At 38.3% G+C, this 22701-nt stretch overlaps 4 protein-coding genes across 6 annotated transcripts in view; 2 read left to right on the forward strand and 2 right to left on the reverse strand.

The window, feature by feature from the left end:
- Positions 1–36: 36 nt before the first annotated feature.
- Positions 37–1674, reverse strand: LOC136260257 (NADH dehydrogenase [ubiquinone] 1 alpha subcomplex subunit 6-like). Its single transcript, XM_066053933.1, has 3 exons — positions 1514–1674; positions 1333–1461; positions 37–234 (listed from the first exon to the last, which is right to left on the reverse strand). Exons 1-3 carry the CDS (start codon positions 1625–1627, stop codon positions 106–108), a joined length of 372 nt encoding a protein of 123 aa, XP_065910005.1. The 5' UTR covers positions 1628–1674; the 3' UTR covers positions 37–105.
- LOC136260255 (frataxin, mitochondrial-like) lies at positions 1622–4556 on the forward strand. Its single transcript, XM_066053931.1, has 6 exons — positions 1622–1812; positions 1874–1929; positions 3260–3380; positions 3434–3461; positions 4221–4290; positions 4345–4556. The coding sequence occupies exons 1-6, from the start codon at positions 1663–1665 to the stop codon at positions 4511–4513; spliced, it is 594 nt and encodes a 197-aa protein (XP_065910003.1). The 5' UTR covers positions 1622–1662; the 3' UTR covers positions 4514–4556.
- On the reverse strand, positions 4508–17918 carry LOC136260252 (WD repeat-containing protein 41-like). The gene is made up of 16 exons (XM_066053927.1): positions 17798–17918; positions 15558–15667; positions 14950–14998; positions 14772–14885; positions 14644–14718; positions 14484–14592; positions 14361–14435; positions 14198–14305; positions 13999–14147; positions 13880–13940; positions 13629–13713; positions 12858–12931; positions 6094–6142; positions 5551–5626; positions 4681–4749; positions 4508–4632 (listed from the first exon to the last, which is right to left on the reverse strand). Exons 1-16 carry the CDS (start codon positions 17840–17842, stop codon positions 4564–4566), a joined length of 1317 nt encoding a protein of 438 aa, XP_065909999.1. The 5' UTR covers positions 17843–17918; the 3' UTR covers positions 4508–4563.
- LOC136260249 (high affinity cAMP-specific and IBMX-insensitive 3',5'-cyclic phosphodiesterase 8A-like) overlaps positions 17904–22701 on the forward strand; it is an 11278-nt gene continuing 6480 nt past the window's right edge. For all 3 annotated transcript variants that reach the window (XM_066053923.1, XM_066053922.1, XM_066053924.1), the window contains exons 1-8: positions 17904–18062; positions 18259–18312; positions 18681–18800; positions 18848–18900; positions 19169–19234; positions 20422–20470; positions 20569–20648; positions 20698–20788. In XM_066053923.1, coding sequence (XP_065909995.1) covers positions 18000–18062; positions 18259–18312; positions 18681–18800; positions 18848–18900; positions 19169–19234; positions 20422–20470; positions 20569–20648; positions 20698–20788 — 576 coding nt within the window. In that variant the 5' untranslated portion in view covers positions 17904–17999. The remainder of the gene's footprint in view (positions 18063–18258; positions 18313–18680; positions 18801–18847; positions 18901–19168; positions 19235–20421; positions 20471–20568; positions 20649–20697; positions 20789–22701) is intronic.

Genomic DNA, 22701 nt, shown 5'->3' on the forward strand with positions numbered 1-22701 from the left:
TTAAAGTTGTTTGTTGCAGGCCATGCCTTCTGTGGATAAAATTAGATATCTAATGTATCAGTACTCCATTGACATAAACATACAAATTAATATATATGACAGTGTCTATGGTTTTCCCTCATAAAATCGTGTCAAGAAGTCTGTTCTCTTGGGAGTCTCTGTCTCGTGGAAATATCTCATGAGGTGAGTCTTGGATGCATAGATCTGGTAGGTGTCATAAAGGTCATTCTGAGCCTAATATGAACAACATGAGACCAGCATACAATAATAACTGTCCTTAAATCACTTGACCCAAGTCATGTGATGCAAAAATTACAAAACAGGTGTTTATGTGTTGAGCAGCTGGTTCACTTTTCTGATAGTATTGCCATAAATTTATAAACAGGATAAGCACCCAGGATAGAATACTGTACATGCAAAAGTTTTTGAGGCACTCCTCCAACACCTTTTGTAAATTTGCATTTGTAGAGAAGAGTTAAACACATTAACCGACATAGGCCAGAAAATTGGCCCAAATACGCGTACCTTGCACAAAGTGCTTGAACTTTCGGAGTGTACATCCTATGGCTATGCAATTTATGGTATTCTACTTGTGAGGATTGAAATGATACTCCTAATGCTAAATGATGAAGCCAAAAAATAACTTTTCGGTAAGGAAACACGCAAATTCTTTACATACCTTTATAAAATGGTCGATAACTCGATGATGGTTGCTCCTATCGCCTTGCAACAACTTCCATTCGATTTGCTGTTAAATTTTCTATCAGACCATATATGACTCACGTGAGTAAACCCACAATCAAAATTAAACACGTGGCAAGGATTTTGAAACACGGAGACACGACTTGTTCCTGTTCATCACTTCATAACAAGTAAGCCACTGTAGTTAGTGTTCCTTTAAGTAGCCCAGTGAACAGACTATTAATTGATGTATATTTGTAGGCTGTAAGAATTAAGTTACCCCACCTAGTGTCACCATGCGTGCCCATATTGTGTAAACACACATTCTCCAAAAGTTCTCTGTGGGTTTAAGGGATAAGGGTGTATGATATTCATCAGTGATGCCAAGATCACTGATAAAGTGTACTGTAACTGGTGAATGAGGAGTGCACATGAAAATATCAACCTGGAAGGGCATTGCCAAATAGTTTCTTGGCATTGGAGAAATGTGTAGGATTGTTGATAGTTTTCTATGGAATGTTTTCCTGTATAGGAAAAATGTAAACTACCCATGCACATCCCTTAAATTAGCAACAAAATTTTGACAGCCATGTATACAATTTTGGGTATCAAGGATATAGCTGGCTGGGGTACATACACAAATTACTTTACCTTAAATACCAGTAAATCAATGACTCTTGGGTCTCTCACGTGAGCATTCTTCATAAATTCTTCCCTCAGTTTACCTCTAGCCTGTTTAATACTAACATCTAGTGCATAAGCTTCGCAGGTGCGAGGTAACTAGAGTAATTCTAATTATTGCACACCCTCAAGCATTATATAATTTTCTAACCTCTCTATACCACGCTCTGTACACGTTCAACACTCTCTTTCTCGCTTCCTCGAATGACACTGATGCTGGTTTGGCTTGTTTACTTGCCACAGCCTTGACGAGTTGAGACGCCATTTAAACAATTTAAAGCTTTCGATTGTGGGAATGAGATGAGAATTCTTTTAAATTTGTCCCTCGACTTGTCCCGTATAATTTCTAGTATTACCAGGGTACAGCGTGTACCATTCCGTTACTACAGCATCATACCAGGTACTATTGTATTGCAAGAGCGTCGTTTGAATAATGTAGAACACTTTGTGGTAAGGATAATTTATTTATGTTGAGTACTTAATTAACTATTAAACTATATTTGTATAATAGAACGCCCATATAACTGTTAGTCCATCTAGAAGCACTACAAGATACTTCAGTGACTTGTAAGTAACTTGCTTCATATGTACTGCCACGTGTCCTGGCATGATAACTCATGTATCGTGTTAAAGGAGAGTTGTATATGTTGTATTGATCATACACTACCTGTGTAAACTATCATGTTAGATGTGTTGACTGTTCTATTAGAGTGTTTCATTGTTTTAGAGGTTATTGCCATTCAACTGTACTTTACAATTATCAAACACTATGATAATACTGGTTTAATGATTGGCACCACCTACCTCTAAACATCATCATAGAAATATCAGATGTGATGAAACTCACTTTTATGGAATCAATAAAAACTAACAGGTGGCCAGATATTGATTTTTTTTAAATCTCAAGTTTTGGTCTGCCTGCCTCACAGTTGCGAGGCTAGAAATGAAGCAGCGCACAGCTACCATTTCACAATAACAAACTCATGGGTGGCACGTGCCTTTTCTAGTTCATACGAAGTATCTTCCTTCTGTGCTTTGCCATTCCTTTTTCTTGTAAGTAAACTATACCGAGGTTTCATATCTTTCCTTAGAGGAGCATAGCTAGCTTGATGCCACAAAACTATTAAATAGTATAGTAGTAAGCATTGAACCATATGCTTTAATATGTCGTGTATAGCTCAGTTGAGAGATTGAGATACTCTAATAAAGCAGTCACAGTTTCACGTGTATATCATAGTTACTGTATGCAATAACAAAATGTAATCTTTTTTTTTTTAAATGAAGTAGGGTTCCAGCAATGAAAGGTAATGAAACAAAACAAGAAATATGAATAATGGTTGCTAGTCTATGTGGGAAAATCCCTACTCTTCGGCACAATTTTAAATTTCTTTAATTGCATACCATTAGACAGGCAGCACTACAGCCTTGAAAGTATCTTTGTCATGGTTTGACTGATCAGAACAATAGCAGCTGAATTTGAGGCTTGATCAATAATGAAATTAATGTACGTGGCCTTCCAGAAGTTGTGACTTTGTACACGTATTAGCTCTACAATCGGTACAGTTATCCGAGTAGGGGTCTTCATCAACTAAGCCCTCTGTATGAAATGCACTTAGTCATATCCTAGTGTTGTGCTCCAACCTAATTCTAGCATTTCCTGATTAGTGATGACTGTTCTATTAGAGAATTACATCAAGTGCTGTAAGGTTACTTGATGTGTCACAAAAAATTTAATTACCTTTCGTGCTACTATCTTTCCCCCTTTTATTTGTCTTGTAGTATTAATAATTTCACTGTGAATGCCATACTAGTGTGTATCTAATCATAATTACTAGTTGTGGTGGATATCAGGCACTTTTAACTGAGCATAACAATATGATGGTGATTGTTTGGTCAGTCCCTTAACAGATCTGGTGTATGAGAGGTTGTCAAGCTCAACATTGGATGAACTAGCTGACTACTTTGAAGAGCTACCAGAATTTGGCAAGTGTCCTGAAGAGTACGATGTACAATATGGAGTGCGTGAGCTATAATTATATCATTTAGTGTGTAATGTTAAACTGTATTACAGAGTGGAGTGTTAACCATCAAAGTTGGAGGTGAGCAGAGTTCAACCAGTTCACTTCATAATGATGTGACTACATTGTATGGTAGTATAGGAATTGCTTAATGTGTGTATAATCACTCTCACACTCCATTATCAAACGTTCAATGACTGTCCTATTAGAGTATCTCAATTGCTTGTAAATGTAGTTATCTGGTTAAGTTGTAGAGGATGACGTGTTCCTTCTAAATCTGCCTCCTTATAACACATACTTTGTGATAGTTTGCATAGAACCATGCATGCATAGCACTACCTTGAAAGGAAGGGCATTTCCAGTGAATGTCCCATGCAGAAGATCTGCCATTGATATTATTACCCACAACTCACGTGAGACTCAAAATTATACCGCAGTCTGGTTTACTACACTGACATACATAGCCGATGACATCCATTTGCACTGATCTATACAACCTGTTTAGTCCACTAAGATGAAATATGTAGATTTACCTTATCTCTATGTAAATTAAGTGTATACACTGTAGCCACAAAACGTTTACCTGCCTCTAATCCCTCCCCTTGCTAACTCCTGACATTTACTGATGGTCCAGAGGAGTTGGATACCTATTTCAACATCTCGGTATATATCAATGTTGCTGATGTATGAATAATATTAACATATGCCAATAAGCAAGCCTTACTATACTGTCACTTTCTAATAATTGGTATCACTGGATGTTGGGGGTCAGTTTCCTCTGCTAATAATCTACTGCCAGTAGTCCTAGACTGCTGTAATTATAATGTTTACCTATTACAGGTGATATTGGTACTTATGTCATCAACAAACAATCTCCTAACAAACAGATATGGTTGTCATCACCAGTGAGGTATAACCATGCTCACTCCACTACCTGTGTCATGTACATGTAATGTATCCCTAGTGGACCAAAGAGATACGACTTGATAGAAGGGTACTGGACATATCATCATGACAACAGCGTTCTCCATGATTTACTATCCAGAGAGTTCACAGAACATTTGGACAGTGAAGTAGACTTGACTAAACTAGAGAACTATCACAGGCTGGCCGATGGGGATGCATGGTCATAAAAAATATCATTTTTATTGTGAAATTTAAAAATAGTCCAACACATTTTCTGCTATAAAGTGGTGGAGTTTAAAAAACTGGAAACTTTCTGAAATCTCAAATTCGACTCTCTCTCGCTGTCCTAGAATAGCAGAAACAATGGCATGTTAAATATAAAAGTAGCTAGCACCTTCCATAACAGTAGTGATGTGTCCACACCTCCTGTGACTAGTCCATGTGGGGACATATTACAAACCATCTGAAAAACAGTCACTTAGTAACACAACTTGCAGCACACATCTTACAATAATCACATGGCACCTACATCACTACAGCACAAGTGCAATGATGTATTATGTATTTTCTGTTGATTGTGGGCAAAGAAACAGGTCTGGCAGAATGGTACTCTTTCGTGTGTCATGATATAACTTAAATGTTTTGTTTTTAATGGCACAAAATGAAGTGTGATTACGTATACGAGCATAGATAGTTGTGCTTTTAATCATTGATTATTGCTGGAATTCACCTTCTTTCAAGGAAAAGAATTCACGTGGGAGTTTAAGCACATGCCCCTGCTGTTCTGATCATGAATAAACTCACCAGATGAGTACCCTGACTAGGTCTGTTTAACACAATATTTACAACTTACTGCAATGTCAGGTGAGGCTTGTCTCCTTATATTGTGCCCTCATACAGACCCCAGTAATGTTTTGTCATTTGTGTATGGAATTCTTTTTTTATACAAGAATCCTGGGATTGTGTTGACCAACACACTTTGAAATACGGTATGGAGGGAAACTTTGGTGGAGGTAAACTTTGGTGAATAGCAAGCTAATTGCATTTGGCGAATTGAAGCTCAATCTTTAGCTATAAAGATGCACTACGAGTAATTGGTGGGTTACACTTTGGCAAATTTGTAGCAAATTGCCAAAGTTTTCCTCTATACAGTAAACAAAACTTGTTGACATTTTGTAATTTCATGGAGATGGTGCTATTTACAAATCATATTTACAGTACATCCTTCAACTCTCTCCCCCCCCCACACACACACACAACTCACCAGTACTGGAGCAGTGTGACCCCTCAACTCTCCTAGCAGGTTAGGAATGATGGGATAGTGAGCATTACTCTTAGGTCTGGTGGATGGTAAATAGAACAGTGTCAAAACACACAACACATTTCAACTAAACTATTACAAAAGAAGTGCCCAATCATGCAATAGTGTTCTCAGTGATATCTGACCAATTAAGAGGTGCAAACACGATGTAGTAATGCATCACCAGTTGTGTATACACTACAAAGCTGTGATGAAGAATATGGAGTGGTATTATTCATCTAACAGTTAGCCCACAGGCCAAGTAGTTGTATGGTATTGATGTAATAGAGCACAAGATCCTCTTATGCTACATTAAACACAAACCTCATTGTGTCCAGCTAAGGATTCTCATGATATGTGGCTTTGTGTTTGTAATCAAATGATGCACTTTGGTTTGGGACCTACCAGAGGTGGCCACTAAGAGAGGTTTTATTATTTAGCAAACATCACTGACAAGTCCCTTTTGTGAACAGGTAAACACCACCCACATACACTACACATTCTCACCTTCTTCCGATAAACTTGTCCATGGCAGAATGTTTTGTGCCATCTTTTTCTGGGAAGGAAGTAATAAAAATACAATTACCTCCACCTCAATTAGTATCAAAGTAACAAAACACAATAACTCAATCCCCCCCCACACATCATCTGATCCCCTCAACTGGGCATCAATAGTTCACTTTTATGGTTTCTGTTATATTACATAGACTATTTGGTCTAGGAAATTAGATGATGTAATTATGATAATTACTGTAATCCACTAACAAGTTGCAATCACCTAAAGATCAAATTTCATGTGATTTTTGAAAATATGACATTTTTACTGATGATTAAAAATATCATGTAATTTTGCAAAAAAATATATATATATTTGCCATTAATGCAAAGACAGATTTTAGACATTTGGTGTGAAACTTGCATTAGGTTATCACTTGATGTTTTCCATTTCACATAATTATTTTTGCCAGTCTCTGCATCTATCAATACAAATAATGTTCAAAATGAATTCTAATTACATTTCAGGATGTTCGGATCACATAAAAATGTGTTTGGACTAGGATTCCATTCTAGCAAGTTTTCGTAGGATCAATAATAATAAAAAGCAATGAATAGGAAGTGACATCATCATGAATGCCATATAAGTACTTCAGTAACCAAGTGATTATGTCTTCATACCATTAAAGCTGTCATGAAAAGCACTGTCAGTATCGACAGACCCATTCCCAAGACTCATCCGTAACTTTTCTGCTGCAGTTGCTCTGGGACGATATGATGGCAAACCACACCAGTTTATGCAGCAAAATATAAAAGATCTCACCACCATGGAGGAGAAGAGCCCTCCACATGTAAAGCAGAGTCTTTCCAGAGGACATGATCCACAGATAACACCACTGAAGGAGAGCAGAGCTCTCACCAGACGTCTACACCAGGACAAGAGACAGAAGAACACAGATTGAACCATACACCAGTCCCGGAAAAGCCCCTAGGGTGGGGTGACCGGTCAGATAATGAGACCCCGGACTACAACGAACAGATCTATGGACTATGACTCTCAACTGATCTCCCCTGCAACAGCCAAGGTTGTGCAGAAAGCCAGCTAACAAACAATATCATCTCAAAGGCAGAAAAGCATCAAGAGGAAACAGCCTATTCTCAACACACCCCACACAAAGGTTCCCAAGACGGACCCCATTATACAGTTGAGAATGTCGCCTGGAGCAAAGGCAGTGGACAGAAACTTAGCTGGCCTTCAATATTTGTCTGGATGGAACCATACCCCTGGTGAATATGATGGAATCTGCTAGGTTAGAATCCCTAAATTCCAGTGATACAACAGAGTCTGTACAACAAACCCCGAAATTTCTGGGAAATGCTTAAGCACACATGTCAGTTAAGTGTTGCTGCAAGGCCTCCTCCTGTCTTAACAAGTAGCTAGCTCCACTGGTGGCAGATGAAAAAAACCCTGTCAAAGATGGCGTACCCCACCTATTTGGCAACTCATTCCAACAACAAATGAGAGACCACATGGAGGCCACCAGAAACCCGAAGCAGCCCCAGTACTACTACAGCAACTGGTACTTGTCTTTTCTTGGAGGAGCTACTCCCCTACAGTCCTGGGAGGTGGCAGTCACAGGGCAGGGAGACAAGAAATTCAAGCCCCCCTCACACAGGAAAACCTTTTCAGCACGAGTTGGCAATAACTCTGGAACAACTGTGCATTGTATGACAAATTCACTCTTCAAAGCACTACTCTTCAAAGTGCTGCAAAGGACACCCAAAACAGGTGTATAGTGTGCAAAATCAGGGAAGTCATGGTGTTGAAACACACCATCCTAAGCACAAAAGTATTGGAGAACACACCACAGTGTCAAGCCATAGAGACAATACCCAATCAACAAGTGTCAGAGGTCACACTTCAAATGACAGCACCAGACACTATTCAGCTGATGTCAGGAACACATCACTAAACACAAGCATCAGAGATGCCTCAACAAGCAGTAACCTACTCAGTGGCAAGCCTGGGCCTGTTCATACTGCATATCCACCTTCCAACTAACTCAGAGAGGCATGGCAGAGACCATCCTTCAATCCAATCAGACCTTTGCAGGTCGAATCAACTTGTTCCAGCAGCTCTGACTTGGGAGCCATAAATAAGTCTGTCAGAAGGATACCACATCCTCTCATATCAGCTCCTCACCAACACTCATTCTTCAAGGGCCTTGCAGTATTGAGGGCCAGTCTCTCCTGCAGAAGCAGGCCATCTCTCAAATTGCCAATCCAACAAAGGGGTTCTACTCCAACATGCTCATAGCATTTAAGTGGTCAGAGACCAGTTATAAACCTACAACACCTTAACAGATACAAAAACAGAGAATTCAACTACACAGTCACTGCTCTCCTACAGAGGAACAACTGGATGACCATAGTGGACCTCAAGGATGCTTTCTTTACAGTTCAATCTCCTCCTTTTCATGACAGAGAGGAAGGCATGCCAGTTCAATTGCCTCCTGTTTGGCCTGTGCACAACCCCAAGGGTATTTACAAAAATCCTCAAGCTGGCTATGGAGATCCTCAGATCTCTGGGCATCCGTCTGGTGACACACATGGACGATAACGATATGCTACTGAGTAGCAGCTAACAGAGTATTTCCAGATGACCCTATTTCTCCTTGAAAATAAATCTGGGATTTATAATTAACAAGAAGAAATACTTTCTGACCCCCACACAGAATATCAAATTTCTTGGGATGTCAGTAAATTCCAGAAACAGAAGATCAGACTGGAAGCACATCACCTGCTAACCCAGAAAAATTCATCTGCCCAGCAGCTCTCCCAGTTACTAAGAAAGATGAATGCAACCACTCCAGTTCTGTAAATGGCTTCATTATTCTGCCAGTCCACATTGACAGTCACCCAGCAGAGATCCAGCTCTCTGAAAGACTTTCAGTGGTGGGAACTCCATCACTTTTCATGGAATGGAAGAAGCCTGATAACTCAGGCACAATAACATTTTAGATGCTTCCCTGCAAGGCTGGAGAGCAACCTGCAATGGCAACAGGACCAGAGATCCATACTCCCTAACTGAGCAATCTCTGCACATCAATTGCCTGGAGCTGTTAGCAGCCATGCCTTTACTCAGGACTGGAACATGGGGAAATTGTACATTTGAGTCTAATAGGCAGAGTCCTATCCCAAGCATATTTCCAAGGAGTACAGGAGCTAATATTAGTAGCACCAGTTTGGAAGGCCAAGCATGGTACTCAATTCTTCTGTAAATGTTGGTCAGACAGAGGCTTAATTACGAATCGCACTTTTTAACCCTTAAACTTTTTAAAAAGTATTGTTCACAAACAAAAACATTTCAAAAATAACTGAAGAAAGTTATATTTTGGCTTCACTTACTGCAAGAGAAATTTCACTGGCAGCAGCATGCAGTGGTCTACCACAAGTAGATCTCGCACCTCTCAAACACATAATCACTGATCTTTAACAAGGAGAAACTCAAACAACAACAAAGCCAACGAATTGTCTAGCTATAAGACTGATGTAGTTTGTCAGACAAAAGGGAGGCCAAATGTCTGTAAAATGTAGTAACGATGAGTCCCATGCCACCGGCAGCAGAAAACATAAGAGGTGTAAAGGTTCCATGTTCAACATTACGAACTCTTTCCTCATACTCACACTTTTTTTCATTTTGCAGTTTAAAGCATTTTTGGTTCCTTTTTGCTTACATGGCTCAGATCACAAAGTGATTGCCAGCTATTCTGGATTACATGAGGAATAAGAGGTACACATATCAATGTGTTTGGCCTAGTTTTCAATAATAAAAAGCAACGAACAGAAAGTAACATCATTTCAACCCATATAAGTACTGCCACATGTTCACACCAATCGGCCTTTTCTAATGGCTAAAAAAATCTAAACTTTCTATTGCTAAAAATTGCTGATTGGAACAATGATACTGATAGGGGAGGCTCTGCTCTCTAACAAACTGGATTGACATATCAATTGGTAAGCTCCAACTACACTTACAAAGATGGAGTCATTTATGTCCTTTTCAAGACATGAGGTGTAACCCCTACAATTCCATTAATTAGATACAAGTGTATATGTAGCAGTACCATAATGCAAGTCATGATGGGTACCAGCTAGATTTCAAAATGGAAGTTTTCAGATTTATGTAAGACTGTAAATTATTAGTAGCTTTATGGCGACTACAAGACTGATACAGACACAGTTTTAGTGTTAACTGCAGGCACAGAGCTTGATTACTTCCCACTTTCAGCAAGAAGTGCGGGTACATATATACACGGAGACACCGAGTACCATGGCAAAGACTTGTATGTCTAGATCTTACACTGTCCAGAATTTCTTAGTAGTCCACAGAAACTGTCATCACCTGGTACCTAGGCTGGAGATCCATGAGACCGACATACTTCTCTTACAAGTTAGGGAGAAATGAATTGTGAAGAATGTCAAGCAGTGGCAAGACCTCAAATTTGGACCCTTTCACACATTGCTACTACAATGAGACCTCCGAAATGTTATTCCTAAGAACAGGAGATGTTTTATATACTGAACTGTTTGACTGAGCTTGACTCACACACCACTAATAGTAGTATCTGATTTGTATGTGATACATGAGGCATAGTAGACATTTATATATCAAGACTAATTTACTTTGATATTACCACTGCAAGCTGTGAAATACAACGATTCTTTTTATTCCGCCAAGAAATCCAGGGGCTCTTACAAAAATCACTTCAGAAATGTTGTCGGGACATCACAATGGCAAGATTTAGTGTCACACATCATGAACTCCATCAGAACAGCAGGGAAACTACCATGATCCCACAGTGCTGCTGCTGAGACTTTCAGTGTGGTAGCCCACAAGTTGTCAGATCTTTGACAGTTTAACCATTCGAAGACCAAAGTCCAATATATTGGACGCAAGTACATGGGCTGGTATAAGTCGTTATAACTACTTATCACTACACAATAGAAAGAATTCGCTAACACCACGATACTGACCATGAAATTCCTGACAAAATCACACCAAGTATTGCTTAGTTTGAAGAAAATCTCTGCTGCTAGGCCGCCAAGAAAAAGTAGCTCTTCCATTATTGTCCGCCATTACTCTACACCTGCTACTTTGATCGGCCATGTCTCGATGGTACTTCGTCCTAGTGCATCACACTAAATGCCATCAGACTCAGCATGCGATGGCGATTTGATTTGTATACAAAACATCACATGACTACCTCATGAATTTGCGATAAAGAAAAAACGAAGTGGATATTCAGTGGAGATGACATCGCCTGTTCATCACTTCATATCACAAGTGTAGAACAAAACTGTTATGATATTATTGTTGTGTATGAAATTACCATTAAGTCAATGCCCCGTCTTCATTTTACAGAAGACCACTGCCTTCCTTGTAACACAAAGGTATGTGTTCCTCCAGCGTTCCTCCATACTTGAAAATTAATTCAGTCCACAAAGGGATAATTATTAACAGAAGGAAATAAGTGTAATCACAAGTCTATCTCAAATGATGCAAGATATTCATGAAATCACAACATACTTACCTCAACTAATTGGGTTTGTGAGAAGCCTTACAACAACCACTTAAAAGAGATCACAAAGGGACATACATAACAGTAACTTTTGTGAAGCAGTTGCTTTTCAAAGTCTTCATGATTTTGTTGCATAAGATTCCAAAATAAAGTTTCTCAAGAAAAAAAACAACAACTGCATATACACTACACAACTATCTGCATATTGTAACTGACTAGCTAGAGCCAGTTCTAAATGGAGTCAACAATATCAGACAAGCATAACACCACTGCTAATTTCAGTTCACACAACACATATTATGCACTTGTAAACAGGCAAAGAGCAGATGACCCAATGATATTGACTGTAGACCTACAAAATTGTATTCTAGCAAGTTCATACTAGGTGTTACCATTAAACCTTTTTCTACAGCAGTTCATTGGCAAATGACACTTCACTAACCATGCATCCAAAGGACACAGTACCACTTAACAACACCATATAAGGAAGTTTACCAACAAACTATTACACACTAATCAACTGCTCGCTCACTCCACACTAATCCAATCAAAAAACTGTCTTCAAATTGAGTATTGTGTATTATTAGTAGGTTGTGTTGTGTGGGAAATGTTTGGAGAGAAATAAAATTTGTTGTGGTTAGAAGAACTGTATTATAAACAATATCATCTTTTTGTAGGTAGGAATGTTTATGTGACACAAAGGAATGTAACGCTTGAAATAATTTTATTAATAATTGTTTATTTAAGCCACTCTTGCAGTGCTTATAAATTTATACTTATGTGCTCACAAGTTTATTGTTATTGTTCAATAAAAAGATTATACCCCTTTCACAGGTAACAAAATCTCTCAATGTTTATTTAATTTGCATGCTCTACCATACAATATCTCCACTATCTATACAAAACATCTGACCAGCTGCAAATTGTATTTATGCATAGAAGTATGAAGAACCAGTTCATTCATACTCAATGTACGTAGTTTATCACAAGTTTATTCAAGGAAACAACAGACCATAAAATTTAAAGTGGGATAAATGACTACAGAAGATGGCAAACTCCAGCATCTTCCATCACAAAACAGTGATATGAGATGAGGAGTTTCAATGATGAGTGTAAACAAAGACAACAAAAGATATTTAAGATATTTACAAACGTGACACAATACACACTGAACTGTTGCTAGTCAGAGCTTACCTGCACTGGTGATGCTCTTAGGATCACCCCACAGTCGTATTGTATTATCACTGGAACATGTCACTAATATAGACCTGTAGAATTATATACAACCGGTTTGGTAAGGCTCCAGTTAACAGAAATATGTGTAGGAAAGAGTAAACAACATGATATTATTTCTTATTTAGTCCAACAGTATAATTGTTAGCGCATCAGATTATTATAATGCATCCTGCGTATAAAGATGTATGGCTTCAAATTGTGTAAATATTTTGAGAAGCTGATCAAATTATGTTTTCCTGTTGCCAAGAAGTAAAGAGCTCATAAAATCATGGATACTGTGTAGACACACAAAGTATTTACACACTGTTGGATATACATTACTGATGTGAGAAAATCATTGATCTATGCACAAACTGTTGAACACCAACATTTCACATGATATAGGCACATCACAGCTGTGCTGTTCACATGAGGATTGCTAAAGAATGTGTGCCACCCATTGCCATGTATAGTTGTGAAAAAAGTGGTACAATCATGTATATACTAGTAGCTAGCTAACTTTATGGACTAAAGACAAGCATTAGCTACATCCATAGTGAACATTACAGACTTTTACCTTTAGGCCATCCAACTAAAAATTGTCAATCAAGAGGCATGCAGTGTTTTCAGCTTTGATTGAACAGGGGTAGAGTGTTGCTTTCAATGTTAAAGTCATGTACGTATGTATGTATGTATCTCCATATATTCATGTGTACAGATCACGCACACACACGCACACACACAACTTACTGGTTGTCTATCAATTCCATGTGAGTTATGGGCAGTTGGTGGGCATTCAAGTAACAAGCCAATAGCTTGGGACAACCTTGATTATCTGTAAACAGATTCATTTAGTCCACTTATTTATCTACAAAAACATTGTATTAAATCTATAATATATATACACTTCATACAGATGTCTCCTTCACTTTCCTTCTTTCAATTTCAAAAGTGTATCAAATGCTTCTCTAATGACACGAGTACATTTTTCAGTCACTCACCTTCACTGGCTATCACATCAAACACTTTAAACCCATTGGCAACTGATGCAAATAGATATCGCTGTGTATAAATGACAAATTCTTAATGTTGTCAGTGAGCTACATACACTGCCCCCAACCTCTTCCATCACAAGAATCTGCCACACTCTGTCTGGGAAATTTCTCTTCTGATAATCTTCAATGTAATTGAACTGTTTTACGGCACTGAAGCTGTTTGTTGACCAGAGAATTATTGCTCCATCCAGCGAGGCTGAGGCACATATTGACTCTACAATATATACAATGTAATGCACAACTCCTCAAAGCAATGATGATTACCTGATACCCTGGTGAGACATTGTATGTCCTCTCTGTGCCTGGCTAAGAACTGAGCAAACTCCAGTTTATATTTGTCAGTGTTGGGGTCCTTTGTGACATCATATACAGCTGGTGTATATGTTCACAATACACACAGCAACACAAGAAGGAAGTTGTTGTTCACCTAAACTTGGATAATCCGCTGCAGCAATGACACAGAAATGTCTTCCGTGCACTTGGAGCAATGTGTGGATCGCAGCTATTGGAACAACATTAACACTATTATTTATAAACTACATTAACTTACGATCATTCTCTCTCCTGCAATGTCTTGACAGTAACGTTCCATTTTTGTGCCACAGGCAAATATCAGCTCCACCAGAGCAAAACATATCCATATCAACTTTAACCAGGCACTGTGTTTCCAAATCACAACCACCCAGTGTAACACACTGTACACACAATACCTTAACAGCACTTTGGTGTTCCCTTAACACTTGTATGCACCTATCTCCGTCCACTCTTTCACTGAGATCCCACACCTTAACAGAAGCACATGTGACTATAAACCGATTGCATCATTAGCTTTACCTACTCTTATAGTTTTATCAGAAGATCCAGTCAGTACTATGGAGGTCTGGGGTACAAGAAGGAGTGAGCAAGTTATCGGATGATCGTGTCCTCGCAAGACACACTCCGTGCTTCCAGTCTGCAGTCAATGAATAGTGCAACAAAATGTTCCTTTACAACTTGAATACAACAAAAGCACAGACCTCCATATTCCATACAATTGCAGTGGTATCATCAGATGCTGTGATAAACCTGTGAGTGGATACCATACACCACTTGCAGTAGTGACATATATAGTACAACGGCTTCAGCACTTCCTGCAATTTTTGTACGAAAGGCGCGTAGATTGCACATACTATAATTATAATTGACTGCTCTTGGAGTGAAATAATCTGCGCTAACATCTCTGACAATGAAATCATGTGTATACAGAAGCCTGATGCCTATTTGAGTACCCACTACCGTTCTAGTGCCAGATACATTGCCTATAAAAACATGCATGCGTACACAACCACTTGTTTGAATTGCAAGAAGTGCTGATGTATTGTGGAACCTCTCTATTTGAGACCAAGAATTCTGAACAGCTTTCAGGGGTATGAAGGCAAATTTGTTAGGGTCTACAGACTGTACAGAGGCAGTCTTCAATTCAGAGTATTTAGCGCAAGTAGACTGAAAGTCTCATTACATGAATTTTGCCATTGAAATGTTGAAAAAAAAAATCCACACCAGATGGGTGACTTGACCCTAATGAGCTGGGGTTCACTGTTTGCTAATAGAGGTTTGTTAAGGTTTCAATACAGTATTTTTATACCTTCTATCATCTAGTCTTGTGATGATTCTGATAATGTCACTATGGCCAGTTAGAATCTGCACCTCCCTCGGGTGCTGGTCACTGGTTGCCTCATGATACTCATCAGTTGACTGCAGCAACAACAGGTGAAATATTGTTAATTCCTCTCTAACCACAAGTCACATGCACAACTATCTGTGGTCACCATCTTAAAATAATAAAATGACTCTAGCCCCCACAAAGATACAAAAAACTTGAAGCACTAACAGGACATGGATAGCCAGACAAAAGAAGCAATTTACACAAACACCATGGCAAGTTCCTTCCAGTATTTTTCTAGTTTGGGTTACTCTACGCAGTTACCATGGCACACCAATCATGGCCAGTCAATGGCTAGACTAGCTCATGTCTAGACTATATCATAATAAAGTATCAAGATTAAAACAGGAAGTGAATTTTGTTCATTAACATAAACATTTGTTAGTACAGTCAATACATCTGACATTTTTTTCTTAAAGACTACAGGAATGCAAGCAATAAACCAATCAAACTACAGTAATTGGTCATGTCAGTTGACATCAAGTGTTGCTTAGCAATGAGCAGCCTCTTGTGTACCAGTTAGTACACAGACTCCCCTCCCAATAGCTGTGTAGTTGTACTGATGGGAACCTGGTGTTGGGCAAATTCCAACTGTCCATGTTTAAATAACATAAGTAGTTGTACCCAGAGGTTGGGTGGTAGCATGAATGATGCTGTGAACACCCAAAGTCCCACCTCACCATAGAGGATTTGTCTACACTGACTCCGTAAAGAAGAAACCAGCACACTCCTGTTCACCACACAAAGACAATACACAGGATTGGATCTTGAGGTCATTTAGTCACATGTAGAGATTTAAAATGCACACAAAAATACTTCAACTTCACTCATATTATAGCCACAATGCTCAAAGCAAACATGCTCCATGAAAAGGGTTTATGATGTAACAATGGAAAACTAAATGTATGTGTGCATGCGTGTGTGGCATCACATCATGCATGCACTCAAGCATTCGTTCTGCAGGATTCAGATCACACTGATAGACATTTGCACTCACCTGGTCCAAAACAGTCCTGTCAATAGGTCACTCAGCAGCATCCTAGACTAAGTGGGTAGCTTCATGGGGTACGTGTGTGTGTGTGTGTGTGTGTGTGTGTGTGTGTGTGTGTGTGTGTGTGTGTGTGTGTGTGTGTGTGTGTGTGTGTGTGTGTGTGTGTGTGTGTGTGTGTGTGTGTGTGTGTGTGTGTGTGTATGGGCATGACTGGGCTCAGGTGCATACTATATGTTAATTATGTAGGTACATACACATTACATAACACATGCACAACACTTAATTTCAGACATATTCTACACAGATGCCAACCAAATTGCACTATAATAATTGTTACACCATATGAATAATTAAGTCAACTATCCAGGAAGAGCCAAACTATTAACCCCTTTGAGATGACATGCAAACTATATAAGGAAGTTTTCTATTAATATAAGTTTTCCCTGCAGGTGTGGCCCCTTTCTCAGACTAATTGTATCACCATGTCACACAGGAAGAGAATTCTACTATAGACCATACAAAAATTGCTCACAATCCTGAAGACCCAGACACACACTAAAGTGGGAGGATTAATGTATGGAAGCCAAGCCTTAATGTGTACATATATACTCCTCAGGGAAGCACAAAGCCTAGACAAAACTGGATGAATAAGAGGATCTGAGTTTGAAGTCAATCCATTACAATGTGTATCACTTGCAATTAAAAAGGCCTGATGTGTATATTAATTCTTTTTTGAGTGCATTGAAAACAGCACAAAGCCAAAATATGATTGCATGCTGAGAGTATGTCCCAGCAATCAAACGCAGTAATAATGTTACAATATACAACCACACACAACAGAAGGTTGGTAGTACAAGTTTATTCCAGGAAATCAGAGGGCATCCTAACAAATTACTTACACACATTAAACTGTTACGTAAACAAACTCATACCAGTTAGAAAAACCGAATACCACACTTACAAGTTACACTCAAGGCACAGCATTCAACACATGTCTACAGCACTATAACCTTTAGTGTAGTTTGTGCAGTTACACGCAATAACGTCCCTATTTGATATAGGCAAACCGATAGCCAAGGCACAAGCAACACTCGTACTACTTGTAGTACAAAGCATGCGGAGACACGTAAATGGTACGGTGTAGTGCTTGTATATGCAACAAATTTGATACCTGATGTAATACTGGCGTCTTCCTCCATCTTCTGCCAAAAAACATACTGAATCTTAGCACCTCTTTCTTGTGTGCGCACCGGAACCTTGGCTACTTTTCGATTAGACATTTCATTAATTGCGGCGCGCGCAACCGCGAGTGGTTAGACTATATTAAATCGAGTAGGCGACGAGGTTTGGATTGAGTTTAGTTGAGTCGAGTCATGCATAACGGTGAAGTGGAGTCGGCACCATACTATAGAAGGCCCACGGACATCTTCTCCAAGGTACCCTCTTAACGATTGTACATATTAATTTGTTACGTGACTATTTCAAAATGGATCTGTGTGCACAATTTTAGATCTATCATTAGCACACTTTATTAATGAAGTTATTAATGTTTGGCTAATGTTGTGTGATCGTGTATTGGTGTATGTGTTCTTAAGACCATTGCATTCCAAGAAATAAATATTTCTCTCGAAGGAGAACGTCATGCAGAGGATACCGCGTATGAATCTCGGCCAGCCGCACATGAAGGTAAATGTGTGATTATTCGCTATTCTTTGCCATGTGCAAACCGTGAGGAGTGTCGGTGGCAAATGTGTGTGTCCCGTGTTGTCGCTTGTGGTTGGCATATTAATAATTTTTTCCTCACCATATCAATTTAGAAAGCCCAGCCTTGTGGCCAGCAATTAATTGAATCGATATATTATTTTATTATAGTCGATTGTTTATTTAGTTTATTGACAGCCTCTATACATCATGGTATATACTATTTGACATGGCATCTTTCAAAAGATTTCAACCTGGTTTCCCTAGAAGCCATTAAAAATATTTTTATAGTGCCTTTTATCAACAAGTGAGGATGTCCTACTAACAAGGTTTTTTTCTGATCTTCCTGTTAGCTCCTTGTACAGTCAAGGAATAGTGGATTGGCAAAAAGACTTACACAAGCTGGGTACAGCTGTGAAGCATCACAAAACACAAGCAATAGTTTAGAACTTCTAGCAAAGAAACATCACCAAGTGAGCTGAGTCCTTTACACCAGGGACATATTGCTATCAATGCTTAGGTGCTGATAGTCGATGCCTTGTCATCTGATATGAACCCAGAGGAGGTAGCTAGGTAAGTTTATATTGTATAGATGTCATGTTGTAATTGGTGACTGGATATACACTAATAAGGCTGTCTGAAAACTATTGAGGTATATGAATTTTTAAAGCTGTCCAATTAGTACTTGGGCAATGTTAAATATTATGACGTCAAACCATGTATGGCATCTGTAGTGATAGCACATGTATGATCTGCGACAAGAATAATATGAGTGGGAGACTGGGGTGTACTATGGGAATGTAATGTTATTGTAGTCTTGTGAATACAAATTATTTTGCAGGGAGTTACATTCAAAAAGCTATGGTGATGCTGTTGTCTTGATGGCTATAGTGGATCCTTCAGTATTGTAAGCGTGTGTGTGTGTGTGTGTGTGTGTGTGTGTGTGTGTGTGTGTGTGTGTGTGTGTGTGTGTGTGTGTGTGTGTGTGTGTGTGTGTGTGTGTGTGTGTGTGTGTGTGTGTGTGTGTGTGTGTGACTTAGTACCAGAAAACAGCAACTAGATGCTGTTCTAATGTGCAATTATCAGTTATGTTTTGTGGACGTCTCAAAAGATTCAGAAAGTGGATCAATCCTAGTGTTGTTGTTATATTTCACACTTCAACAATTGTTTTGTTTCTTACACAACCCCTGACCTCTGCCATTTCTGTTAATTGTCATTTTATAATCACTGCCATCAATACCTTATATTATTTTAAGTTACATGGAATCGTATAATGTTGAATTGAGATATGTCCTTCATACAAGGAAGGATAGTCTCTTTCATAGGATGTATATTATCAGAATCAATATGGTAATCAGAAATGTACCTACGACAAAAGTAAACATCCATTGATGTCATATGTATTGGTTGTATTGCGCCCTTTTCACAAGGAAGTAAATTGTTTTCTTTAATCTCTAGAAATATATTTCTCATTATAACTTACTACAGAAAATGCTGGTGTAGCATATCCAAACAAAACTGAGTGATAATTTTCGTTTTTAACAACTTCATTTTGAACTGTGAGGGTGCTGTGTTGCAATCATGGTTTGCAAATTAAAATGCAGTCATAATTCTTTTTTATAAAAAGCATTTTAGTGTGTGTAAATATAATGTGACGATACCATGACCCACACGCAGTCAATGCTGTTTACAAGTATTGCACACTTTAGTTACACATGTAGGCTTATACATGTGTGGGATTGCGATATTTTAAAAATAAATTTTATGGCCGTATCCATTGTATATGCGTGTGTTGCTAATAATGACTATAGCATTGTTTGTAAAACCTTACGTAACTTGAGGGTAGTTTATAGAAAGTTGTGCTGATAAATTCCAAACTTATCTGATTGGTCAAAATGTTTTGTTACACAGTGGAATGTTCATCTTCTTAGCTAACATTTGACTCCACAGAGTGTTGGGCTTGCTGTATTTCCTTTCAGTGTAGCAGATTTTGTCCAAACTCTGCACTATTAAGTTACTGTAGTAGTGTATTGATGTCATCATAAATGCCATTAATACAGCATCAGATATTTATTCACTTGTCTTGTCTTTCAGGAAAAAGTCTGATCACATAAAGAAGTTATCCCAACTAGGATATTCTAGGGTATGTGTGTGTGTGTGTGTGCGTGCGTGCGTGCGTGCGTGCGTGCGTGTGTGTGTGTGCATGCATCTGTCTGCAGAGAACACTGTAAGCTATTTTAGGTTATATCAGACTCCACATTCCTCGAATCTGAGTTGCACCTCTTGGAGAGCAACGAATTAACGCTAAACAACAGATTACAGTGAGTGCTATTAGTATATAGTAGCTTCCATCAAGCAACTTTTTCACAGATTTGCTGAGGCTCTTTTTGAAGTAGCTGAGTATAGTACAGATGCTGTGGAGATAAGCATCATCCATCCAGGCTCAGAGTGCAGATCATTGGTGAGTATCAATTGAATGTGTCAGAGGAAGGCAGAAGCACTTTAGACGCTACTTTAAACATATTACCTTAATTGCATAGTTCTATTCAAAATCTCGCGTGAACCTCAATAGTCTCAATACAAAACCAGTAAATGGTGGGGTTCAGTGGGATTAACTAAGTTTTTAGATCATGCTTTGTGTAAGGATTAAGGTGATGTAATTAGTTTTGTAAAGCGCTTAGTTTTCTAGGCAAAATCGATGAAACACTATTTCGCGCATAGCGAGTTTAGCACTAACCAGGTATGTTTATTGTAAGTAAAACAATGATGCCACACTTTGTTACATTGTCTGCATATTTAGCTGATGCTGAAAAACAAGGGTTTACATAATTCATTTTAACGGTGCTTAAGGCACTTCCACCCTCCTCTGTGAATGTGTGATAGGAGTAGTGGTCTTCTCCATCTTGCAACTCATGACCAGAGGTACAAATTCGATGCTTCCTTTTAAACTAATCTCATATCACATAGTAAATATATATTTTTGTACCAGAGGTACAAATTCGATGCTTCCTTTTAAACTAATCTCATATCACATAGTAAATATATATTTTTGTTAACTGCCACTAAAGTAGCCAGTTAAGTCAACATACTGCAATTAAAGGAATGAAAAAGTTTTGTAGTGTGTTCAAGTGATTGAAGGTGTAACTACATTGTCTGATAAAAACAAGAGGTTTACAGATAAGTAAAGCTATCATCCTTATCTCGATGACCCTTACAATATCTTGATATCTGTATATCTAGATAATACAGCTCTACTCATGACCTCTTAAATGTTTACACTTTCTCTTCTGTTAATCGTGATGATGTCACAGACTATGTCATGCTGCCCAATAGTATTGAAAACAACACGCCTCTGTATAAAATAGTTATAAAATAATAATGATTAAAAAGACAATCACCAACAACCTTGTTTACATGATTTGATCTACTGCCTACGTCACCAGCTGCCTATAAGCATTATAAACTACTAGAAAATAGCTCACAGGGAGGGCATAAGTATATTGTGATTTTTCCATATATCTTGGAAGTGTATGTAGAAAATAATACATCACTTGTAATGTGAAATTTTAATGCTACTATACTAGTTGTATCAGTGTTAGTGGATGTTTTTTTGCTGCTAAAAATACAAACAAAAAGCAAGTACACTTTAATGGCTTCTCCCTAGCTTCCTTGTACAATGGCTGACCAGCAGTGTCCTTAATACCACCATGTAGAGATGGAACTTTGGTGAAATAAATTTTAATTTTGAACCTCATCATAATGGACATGTTGGGTCAATAGTTTGAATACCAAGATGATATGTTGTCTTCTTGCTAAAGAGAAATTTGATAAGGAAAACTGACCATACACCATTGGTATGTGAGACTGATCCCTCTGAAATATGATGTGCTTATAATTGTTAAGTTTTTTTTAAAGTTGCTAAAGGCTCACTCTATATGAACTTATACAAATGCTGTGGCACTGAATGTAAAGTGTTGTATCTTTATTTATATAGTATGAGAAATCATTTTAACTTTCCAAAAATTTCACCTAAACTGGCAAAAATGGTACTATTATTTTCTTTGACAAAATTTAGTGGACAGACCTGTCGTGGGTGCTAAATAAGATGGTTTGTTGAATAAAACACACAGGAAATACGGCAGTGGTTAACAAGTTGCTAAATGAACAGGGTCCATCATACATGTTGGTGTGTCGAGAATTCACTTTCAACTTGGGTACTCATTACTCAAGTTTCCATCTTGAGTGCACAGCCCTCAGTTACCACACACACTACCAAACTTTGCGTATTGATCTTGTGCAGTGTTTAATGGGTGTTTTAATTGCTATTATGAAACCTTTCAAGTATAAACAGTTAAGTACATGAGGTAAACATGT

This window comes from Dysidea avara, chromosome 7 (assembly GCF_963678975.1).
Source record: "Dysidea avara chromosome 7, odDysAvar1.4, whole genome shotgun sequence".
In the NCBI taxonomy this organism is placed as follows: Eukaryota; Metazoa; Porifera; class Demospongiae; order Dictyoceratida; family Dysideidae; genus Dysidea; species Dysidea avara.